This window comes from Monopterus albus, unplaced genomic scaffold (assembly GCF_001952655.1).
Source record: "Monopterus albus unplaced genomic scaffold, M_albus_1.0 scaffold112.1, whole genome shotgun sequence".
NCBI lineage: Eukaryota > Metazoa > Chordata > Actinopteri > Synbranchiformes > Synbranchidae > Monopterus > Monopterus albus.
Window position 1 is genome coordinate 1,396,567 of NW_018127992.1, and position 11,283 is coordinate 1,407,849.

Below are 11,283 nucleotides of genomic sequence, written 5' to 3' on the forward strand. Positions count from 1 at the left end.
GCTCTTCCTCGCCCTTTCCTTCTAGACTATTTGCCTTGCGATAGACATGCAGTACAAAAATAGGTGAATTATAGAAATAGACATAACCTTCCAAAAATAAAAAAACATATTTGGAGGAGACAACAGGGCAACAAAGCTACATGTGCATACAAAAAGATCTTCATGGTTCCTCTTGCATCTTCTTTAAACAGACTTATTTTCTTACACTACAAATTAAACTATTCTCTTAAAAATACATTTCTAAATACTCAGAGCAGGTGAATCCTTAAGTATTTTGTAGAGTCAGCCACATTTAATCTGTTCAAAGTTGTAAAACATGAAAACTTCTTGTTACTACAGATTTCACAGTTTCATGCCAGCTTCTTTTTTTCCCTCCTCTTGACATCCAAATTTCAATTCCAGACACTTCAACTGCATTTGTAGAATTACATTAGAAAATAAATATGAACCGCTGCTGCAGCTCTGAGCACGAACATGAGCGGTGGTCTCCTCGCTGCACTCTGTCCGACTATGCTGTAAACATGCCCCCAGGTTGTCAGCAAGTATTTTTCCAGCCCCTTGCCAGCCAAGCATAGCTGCTTCTAAAGATCACCCGCCGGAGATGTTGTTGATCTCATCATAGCGCTATTTGGCTGTATAAGCTTTTTGAGAGACGGAGGTGCCAAGTTATTTAAAAGCCTTTTCACTGCACTTAATGTCTCCAAAACAAATGCATATTATAAGTTTATTTTCTGTTATGTAGACCTCAATTTGACGGTTTGTGAGGAGAAGGAAAAAGGGGATGATGACCTCTTTTAAACTTGCATTTGCAGTCAATATGCGCTGACAGAAAAATACTCCTGATGTGACGTTTTCACATTTTTGTCTCATCAAATGACATGTTACAAGGAGTATCTCTCATCTTTAACATGAGTCCACTGACATCCAGCCCTGTGAATTTATGGAAAGTGGCAGAGAAAAACTGTTGAAACCATATCCTCTGGGTGATGGTACTGGTGCCAGACAGATGATCTGGTTTTGGATGAGGAGAGAGTCTGGGGCACATTAGAGACCTCAGGGGCCTCTCTCAGATGAGCATCCATTAATCAAAGTGGTTGTAATGGACTGATGTTTAATTAGTCATATAATGTGACAAAGAAAAGAACAAGTGCATGTCATGGGAATGTTAAACAACCTCCCCCTTTTTCTTCTAGCCTTGTGTGTTTCACCCACCCCCAACCCTGAACCCCTGCACGCCTACGCTCACTCGTCATGAATTCTTCAGTAAACTCAGTGCTCTACTTCTTCCCGGAAACCGCTAATAGCTTTTATAATCCCCGTCTTCCCCTCTGACACACACACCGTATAAAAGCTAGACCTAATTAATCACCATATCAGTTTATAAGTCCTGGTTTTTATCAGTGCGTTCAGGTTCCTGTGGGGCATGTCTCGACATGTCAGGAATGGGTAGCTGAGGAATTCTGTACCCTAGGAATGTGGCACGATGGCACTACGGTCACAACCACTCGTCACTGCACGCTTCACAGAGTTTCCCCTTTGTCCTCAACAAGTGGAGCCACTTTTTAGTGTGTCTTCTGTTTTGGAGGCCGGGAGAGGAGCAGTGTGTCCGAGTGCCGCGGCCTCCTCGCAGGCCCCTCGGAGCTGTGTGGTCCCCGAGGGAAGCTTCATATTTCCGTCATTGGTTAATTGAACTGGATGACGAGGCCGGAGAGGCTCTCAGCCCCGTCCCCTCCTAAGGATTTGGTTTATGCAGCCCTGCTGACTTTGCTGTTAGTGTCAAACGCTTGTTAGGGCATCATCAATCTCCCAGCAGTTAGGAATATTCCCCAAACAGAGCGAAGGGGGCAGGTGATAGATGGGCAGGGAGACGGAAGAGCACAGGGAAAGTATGTCTTGAAGGTACATAATGATGAGAAATTGATAGGAACAACAATAACCCAGAAGTGGAAAGAACTTTCTTTGCTTTCAGGGAATGCGCTTCTGGGTTTTGTGCGAGGTAAAAACAATAAATCAGCTCTGGAGAAAGGAATAACCCACATGCCAAAATTAACACTCTCGGGTATAAAATCTTGACAGAAGAATAAATTATCTCATCACCGGCTGTAAGAGAGGAAGGGATTTGTTCTCACTGCAGACGTACACAAGTCCGTGTTTGTCTTGACCACGGAAGTATCCATGTCGGGGCTCAAGTCGAACACACATTTTGATCTATAAATCATTTCTTACTATCCCTAACACCGATCTCCAAATCCTCTCCTTCCCTCCCTGCTTTTCTTTTTGCCTGTTTTCTCATGCCCTCTTTTCAGCTTTAACACTTCACAGCGCTCACACTCAGCCCCCTCGCTCACCTGCAGTACTGACCAAAGATAAAGTGATTTGAAAAAGGAGAGCCATAAATGTGATGGATGTCATCCAGCTCACGGTTTAGCCCCAGCTGTCGGGCATGTTTTTTGTCATTTCAGACAGACTTGCTAACCCTAACTCTTCTTCGCCCGCACTCATCCACTCTTTTTTTTTTAAAGAGCTGGGGGAAGTTTTAAGACAGATTTGTTCTACAAGGCTTTAAAAGTCAAACTGGTGGCATACACTCCTGTAAAAACTGGAGATTACATTTTTATGGGATGAGGTCTTTATTTGCATTTACCAAAAGCCAATGAGGTGCAATTGATGCAATGCACTGAGCTGGTATCATGTGTTTTCAATAAGGTGCAGGTGGTTGTTCTTAGATTTTTTTGGTTCATATAAATCAGTTTGTTTTTTTCTTCTATGATCTAGTTCCCATGATCTTCTCTTAAATTTGTTTTTCATCCACAGGCTCGATGACATGATGTTCCTGCCCTTTTCCCCTCCCCCCTCCACCTCTCTTTTCCCTGTTGTCCTTCTATTCCTCCTTTTCCTCCCCCCATCCATTGTATCCTCTTCCCTTTCCTATGCCCCTTTGAGCTGGACTTCCCCTCATGACCCCTGCTACCACTTAGATGGCCGCCCACGACACTGCCTGTCAGAGTTCATCAATGCCGCCTATGGGGTCCCGGTCAATGCTAACCAGTCACTACAAGGCCCTGATTATGACACCAACATCACCACCTTGACGGATCTCCACAACCCTCATAACCTGACCTGCTGGATCGCTTACAGAGGTCCTGACACTGGTGAATGGATCCTAACCCTTCCGCTAGGCCGTCGCTTTGAGATCACCTACATAAGTTTGCAGTTCTGCCAGCAGGGGGAGCCATCGGACCCCATCTCCATCTCCATCCTCAAGTCGATGGACTACGGTCGCACCTGGAGGCCAATGCAGCACTACTCCAGTGACTGCCTTGGGACCTTCGGACTGCCCTCCCAGATTGTTGCTCAGACTAGGCATCAAGAGACGGAGCCTCTCTGCTCAGACCCTCGCCCCTTGCAAAAGCAGAGGGGTGGCATGGTATTGGCCTTCTCTACTCTGGACGGACGACCATCCTCTCCTGATTTTGACTACAGCCCCACACTCCAAGACTGGGTGACAGCCACAGACATCCGTGTGGTCTTCCATCAGGTGTCCAAAAACACCAAGTTGGGAAACTCAGATAAAAAGGAAGAAACACAATGGCGTGATGTTGCCAAAGAAGACAGAAGGACTGGTCTTTTGAGGTGGAGATCGGGCTACAAGGGCCGCACTGGAGATCAGGTCGACAAGTTAAACACAGATAACATGCTGACCTTTTTTGACAGGGACACCAAAATCTCAGAGGTCAGAGTTAGGAATAAAGGGGAGAAAGTGGACAAACATGGCAGGAAGGGTCATCATAAAGGAAGAGGTCAAGAAGAAGATGGACACAATGTGACCAGCAAAGAAGGGGGAGATAGTTTTGACACAGACATGCCTGCTTTTTCAAAGAAAGGTGGAAAAGGCAGAGGGCGTGGCCCCAGGAAGGAGAACAATCAATGGCTGCCTTGCCCAAATGGTGGCTGTAATTGGACAGTTGAGGGGCGGAGTAGGAATAACAAAGGGCGAGAACTGAGGAAGAGGAGGAACAACAACCTCAACAAAGGACAAATTGCCAGGAATCTGCAAGTGGCTTCGCCCTCTCCTGCCCGAGCCGCTCTGGCGCTCTCGGACCTACAGGTTGGTGGCAGGTGTAAATGTAATGGACACGCCTCCAGGTGTCGCCGTGATGACACAGGACGGGCCATGTGCGTGTGCGAGCATCACACGGCGGGGCCAGACTGTGACGTGTGTGAGGATTTCTACTTTGACAGACCATGGCATCGAGCTACACCCACACACCCAAACCCCTGCGTTGGTGAGTCCTGAAACAATCAAATATAACACAGACGCATCGAGATCCGCCATTTGTAAATAAACACAGCAACACAACGAAATCTGACTACAACAAACAAAAGGTGTGATACTGAAAAATTCTAGCAAAGGTTTTTTGTTTTATTTGTGTTTCCCCCAGAGCAGAAGAGAATCAAACCTAACAATAAAACACATATTATACTGTACTATAACAATCTGATTCAATCCTAATTCTGACCACAGTATATACAGCCTTAACATATTTTTCCCTATAAACACTAAACCCAGTGACAGTCAACGTTTTTGAATTTTTTTTTTTCAGTCCTGAACACACGAAACAAAGTGAAGTGTTACATACAGTATGTACTATATTTGTCTCTTGTCAAGCCTGTGAGTGTAACGGCCATTCAAACAAGTGTCGCTTCAGCATGGAGGTCTTTCAGCAATCGGGCCGGCGCAGCGGAGGCGTATGTCAGAAGTGTCGCCACCACACAGCCGGACGCCACTGCCAGTACTGCCAGAACGGATACACACGTGACCACAGCAAACCGCTGAACCACCGACAGGCCTGCCAACGTTAGTCACAATGTGTGTGTGTGTGTGTGTGTGTGTGTGTTTACTGTACGTGTGTTTAGGACACGAGAAAAGAAGTTGTACTGTTGTTTGTGAGGGCAAAAGTGTTGGTACCCGTCTACGTAAGAAAGAAAATTTGTACTTTTCTCTGAAACAAGTTCAAACTGAGGGCAATAATCCACTCCACTATTCTCTTTTCCATATTTAATAGGAGAGACATGTTGCTTTGATTTCCAATCTAAGATATTATTTTAAATAGAGCAAATAAAAATGGCATGGGCAAATATATTGGGAAACGTCACCTAATATTTTGTAGCAATCACTGTTAACAAGTAGTTTCTAATGAAACCGATACGTTTCTCACCTGGTAGTTTGGATTCACTTTTCTTAAACTGCTCCGTCCCTCTCAGGTTTGATGGGTGTGCTCCCCCAGCCACAGGTTTCAGCTCTTTCCACAGATGTTCGGTTGGATTAATCTCAGCGGCCACTTCAGAACAGTTCAGGGTTTTCTACTCCTTCCATCTTGGTGCTTTTAGATGGATATTGAGGGTCATTATTCTGCTGGAGAAGCCATGAGACAGAGCTGCATTTTTATCTCCAGCGTGATAATCTTGTGATTTCGTCATGCCCTGGACAGATTCACACCATCCTGTGCCAGACGCAGCAGAGCAACCCCTCCACTGTGTTTCACAGCGGGGTGCTGTTCTTTTTACTGTCAGCTTCAGCTTTTGTTTCATGTGAAAATGAAACTGATGTAAGTGACCAAAAAGTTCTCATTTAGTATCGTCTGTCCAGAGGACATTCTCCCAGAAGCATTGCAACTTTTTTAAAATTCTTTTTAAAAAGTGGGCTCTTCCTGCGTCTTCCTCCGTGGAGCCCACCTTCATTCAGAAAGCCACATATGCTGCACCTGGACACAGTTGCGTCTTGATCTTGGAGCTCAGCTTGTATCCGTTTTCCTTTGTTGTTTTTCCACCCTTCAAACGCTCCTTCTGTTCAATCTGGGGTCAGTTTTCCTCTTGTGACTACTTCCAGGGATGTTAGCCAGACTTCTTAATAACATTAGCAGCTGTGGTCACAGGAGCGTCAGGCTGCTTTAGGATGGTCCTGTAGCCTTTACCTTGACCAAGCCTGGCAAATATTTTCTTCCTTTCAGACAGCTCTCTTCTTTGCTTTCTCGTGTCCATGCTCAGTGTGCTGTTTGGTGTCACTGTGTGCAGCACACTGAGCACTTTCTCCATTAAATAGGCTGAATGAGATTGTAGACACCTGTGAAGCTAATTGAAGACTGCATTCCACTTATCACCACTCCTAAAGTGAACCAGTATTTTTGCCTCAAAGTAAAGGCATGCAGCTGTGCTCAGGGACAGCATTGTTTCAGTGAGGTGTAAGGGTACGACATCTGGATGTATGGCTGCATGACATGGGGCTTTAAAAACTAACTGCATTCCTGGAAGATGAAAAACAAATCACAGCATGAGAGACTGTGTCTGACAGTGTGAATGCAGGTCTGTGGGTGTGTGTTTACATGTCCACTCTGTCTCTGTCCCAGTGTTTATGGCCTGGGCACACTGTGAGCGTGGACGGCTATTCCTGTTAGTGATACACACACACACCGCCTAGCTGCCACCTGTATCCCTGTCGTTACTACCAGATGGTATCTGCCTTGACCTCTGACCTTTGACTGATCACATGTCCTAAGTGACTGTGACCCTCTGGCACACTGCTGTGGAAGCCTGACCTAATATATCTAAAGTTAATAAGCCCTCTGAGCTTGACACCCAGGCATGAGTTACTGTACATCATTTCTACGCATGAAACAGAAGCCACCTGCGAATTCAATCGTTCACTGCACAGTCTTACATCTCAGCTTTAATCTATTGCTATATCTCACCAATCAGAGACCAGTGGTGGTATAATTACTCATTTTGTCCAGTCAGGTTGTTTGGACTCATTGTAAGGACTTGTGTAAACATAACTAGAGTGTGAGTAGAGCTGCTGAAGTGTCTATCTGTCTTCTCTCATTGTGAACATGGTCGTAAATAAAAAGGCTTGTAGATTAAACCATGGCAAATCCAGACAGTAATCATTATACAGCATCACAACAGAGCACAACTGAGAGAAAAAAGAGAAAAGTAATTAGTTTAGACTGTTTTTCTGGGTAGGGACAGGATGTTACTTTTAATAAATTGCCTGCCTTTAAGGGTGAATTATCTGGGTGTTGTCTTTCAACCCAAAGCTTGGTATATTGTAAATATATTAAAGTGGAGGCATCAAAACAGACCAAACTATCTTGACCATGATGGGATCCTCTGTTGATGGAGGAATTTGTTTTTGTTGACCCTTCAGGACAGCTACAGAATCCCTGGTGTCAGTAAAAGCCTTGTGCCTCAGTCAAGGACACTTCCTCCTGACAGATGCCTGCCATCATGTAGGATTAAACCTGGGTTCTGTCATTGATGGATGATGGTCTTAATCCTGCCTATCACACAGTCTGGGTTTTGTTCACAGTCACAGATCGACACACTCTTGCTTAATATATCTTGAACTCACTTCCTTGTTGTCCACAACTCAAAGCACCTCCTTCTCAGAGCCACATAACTCAGCTGAAGATGCTTGTTCAGTTGCCAGCTGTTTTTCAGCAAAGCAGTTCTAAAAACCCACTGCACACAATATGCTCAGCACTAATCTGCACACAAGCAATGTTAGTGACCCAATTATTATGAACACTGTGGACCACTTTGAGCGGATCTCCCTCAGGAGATAGAGGAGACCAATCACAGTTAAAAGGAGAGTGTTCCTTGTTCCTCTGCCCCCAAGTGTCCAGATAAAATACTTTGCTTTAGGTGCTTTAGGTTGTAGGCTATGCATAAATAACACAACGGTTGTCTTTTCCAGCTTGTCTGTGCCATCCTTTGGGAGCAGTGGGTCGCTGGTGTAACCAGACATCAGGTCAGTGTTTGTGTCGAGAAGGGGTGACAGGCCTCAGGTGTAACCGCTGTGCTCCGGGATACACACAGGGCAAGTCCCCACTGCGGCCCTGCATACGTAAGTTTAAGAAAAATGTCAGTTAGTTACTCCCTTAAAAATGCATCTCCAAGCAGTTTCCTAAACCTAATCGAACCTTTGTTGTGAAGGGGTCAGGTTAGAAAACAGTCTTATAAATCTTTTTTTTTTTTAAATAGTATTGGAAAGCACTGACAAACTGATAGGGGATCAAGTCACAAAATGTATGATGCATGCTACCTTTCTCAAATAAATCTTTTAATAGTTTGTAGTTATTCATGACAGCACGACCTCTTTAATTTCTCCTTCAACCTCATTTGCTTGTGGTCTAAATGGATTAAACCTTCTATCAGTACTTCTAAGCTCTTGTCAAACAGTAGCTCAGTATAAAAGGGGCCGCTGCTGTCCAGACTAATTTGGCCCAATCTCCCAGTGTGTCCCCTATTCATCATCTGTGGAGACAGTTTCCATAGCAGCGTGAACACGAGCTGACCACTACAGGGAAACCTCATCTCCAGTAGATCAGGGTCAGATCAAGTGGATAGCTGCTACTCATATCTCTGTGCCAGGCCAACACCGGACCTCTGCCATGTGCGCTAATCCATGTGCACTTCCCTGGCTAATCACACAAGTCCTGACAACTACACATTCACTGACACTGTCTAAGCCCCAAGTCAGGTGACATAGAGAGCCAGCAGTGGCGAGCTTCACCTGTCGTGCAGCTCAAAGCGCCCCCAGCGCAGGGCCCACACTCATAACTCTCCCAGTGAAAGGAGTGAGTGAAAGAAAACCTTGTTTGTTTTTACTGCCAGACCATGTCAGGCTATGTATAGCATCTCTTACCCCCACCACTACCTCAACCGTCTCACCTCCACCTCATTCAGACAGACCAAAAGGTACTTACCAGTCGGGGTAAACGTAAAGTTAGCCACTCAAATGTTCATCCATATGTTGAGCAGCTTAGGAAGTTCACATAAATAAGTATATGCTTCTAGTGTCCTACCCTATAAAGAGTACTACCTCCCCCCTGACACAAAAAAATCAATTACACAGCTAAAAGAAACGAGCTTTACCAAGGGAAGACTAGCTGGTTATATTAGCCACAGCTAGCCTAAGCTAAAGCTAAAGACTCACAATCTGTAAATGAAAAATATAAATGTTAATGAACTTACATCTTGGTAACACAGTTACTTATTTTATATAATAAAATGAGCAGTAGGTAAAATGAGGATAAAAAAAAAACTTGCCATACTCCTGCTTAATAATGTAATAATGTTATTTTACCAGCTAACTTAAACTACATATTTATATAAATTAGATTCTAAGTTAGTTTATTAAATTAGTTTCAATGTAGATATGAATAACAGATAACTTGTATGCAGTCATACAGCATTTAACTTATGAACTACATAAATAATAAAAATAAGGTTTACAGTATTTTATTTAAGAAAAACTTGTTATAATGGACAAGAAAGCTGAAAACATATTGTTATTAAAAACTGCATTTTCTCCTAGCACTCTGGAGGATATCCAGTGTTTTTTAGGTACTATGTAGTGATGATCAGGTTTGTAGTCATTTTATTTGTTCATTTTATGATCAGATATTTTTGGGGTTTTACTGTGTTTTGTTTGTGAACAGGCAAAGTGCATTTAAGCAGCATTTAATACGTGAGACCTTTGGTTTCTTTTGTTAAATAAAAACATCCTCACAGATATCACGAGTACAGATATGATATCAGTACGTTGGCATCCTGTTGGAACTAGCATAAAAAAAGTCATTTCAAACGAGACCCTGGCTCTGCTCACACGGGTGCTGCGCTCTGACCTCTCACATACAGTATACAGTATGTACATCCACAAACGCACACCACCTTCGTGTATTTTAAAAGTGGGGGACAGCCAGCTGGGTGGGGTGTAGGGTGTCACTGGCCCCAGGACATGAGCGGGGGAACAAACTGTGAGCTTGGTAATAAATGGCTGCACACACACTTTTACAGGAGGCCTGGATAAAGTATGTTCATTTTCCATCCATGCATTCAGAGAGTAAACTTTATTGGACTCTGTTTAATGTTTGAGACAAAACCGTACAGCGAGTGAAGTTTTGACCTTATTAAAATGCAAAGTTTTATCTGTGTGTGTTCAAGTGAGCATCGGAGTGTGTTTCTCACCCATAAAAGGACCACACACACATAGAGTCAGACTGACCCTTGCTTATCTTCCACACAGGCAGATGCAGTCAAACATAACACACACAAAACACACATAACCGCAACAACCTGACAGCTCACGTAGGTGCAGAAGGCTACAGCTCGTCTGTGTATCTGCTCCTGTCACCTGTCTGAAACTTTGTTTATGCCTGCAGGAATTCAGGAGGTTGCACCGACCCCAGTGTACCAGCCTCAGTACAGCATAGGTAGGTGAAACACTGTTTTATTTTAATCTGTCCAATAAATACATTTAATATGCATGGTTTGCTATAGCCTTTGGTTGCTCAGGGATTTGTACTCTAATATCTCTAACTGTATTTACTAATGGTGTAGCATCGCAGCGACCGGACAGTTTTATGGCATCTATGTGATAAAATAATGTTTTAGACATACAGTTCACTGGATTACACAGTAGTATAAATTCCTGGCTGGTTATTTTATGTATACATCTCTAGAAAATTAACAATGTCACAAAAATATTTACATATACCTAGATGGTTTTATGTGTATTGCCTAGCACCGATATTAATACTCAGTATTCTGGCTATTTTTTGTGGCTTCATCCACTCCTCTGGTCTCACTTGTGCTTTTGTTTTCCACATTAGCAATAAGAGATGAGAGAGTAGGGCTGCAATTATTTTTATTATTTATTAACTTGCTGATTATTTTCTTATTTAATCAATTAAATATTTAAAATAAGAATATACTTTAAAAATGTCAACTACATCTTAGTTTTGTCTTAACTCAAATTGGAATTTGAAAAAGCTGTAACCAAAGAATGTTTTTTTGCTTTAAAAATGACTTAATAATCAATTACCAAAAAATGTTTCATCATTTTAACTAGTTGTTGTACTGTAGGTCTGTGTGAATGACTCAGAAATGAAAATGTTCACTTAAATGAAACAAAATGCACATCTGTTCCAGTGATGCTCACAAGTAAAACACATTTAAAACTTGGATATGATTTTTCTGTTGTATATTATGTGGACCGACATTTCAGCATATTTTGCCATGTCTGAACATACAGTATGTCTGTTTTTACTCTCTAAAAATGCACCCGTTCATCTCTGTACATACAAATCTACGGCGCTTCTGTAGAATCATATATCAGAACAAAAATCTTCTCTGAAGTCTTGCCACGTTTTTAACCGAGGAGTCCTTGAATTGAAGCCGCTCTGGGAGCTGCTGCTGTGACTGTTCCCACAGCAGCTCAAC

At 43.0% G+C, this 11,283-nt stretch overlaps 1 protein-coding gene across 1 annotated transcript in view; it reads left to right on the forward strand.

Moving 5' to 3' along the window:
- ntn5 (netrin 5) overlaps nt 1-11,283 on the forward strand; it is a 15,844-nt gene that overhangs the window by 2,561 nt on the left and 2,000 nt on the right. Inside the window, 4 exon segments of the mRNA XM_020611368.1 lie at nt 2,815-4,286; nt 4,670-4,858; nt 7,754-7,903; nt 10,224-10,274. Of these exon segments, the coding sequence (XP_020467024.1) occupies nt 2,825-4,286; nt 4,670-4,858; nt 7,754-7,903; nt 10,224-10,274 (1,852 nt within the window). The 5' untranslated portion in view covers nt 2,815-2,824.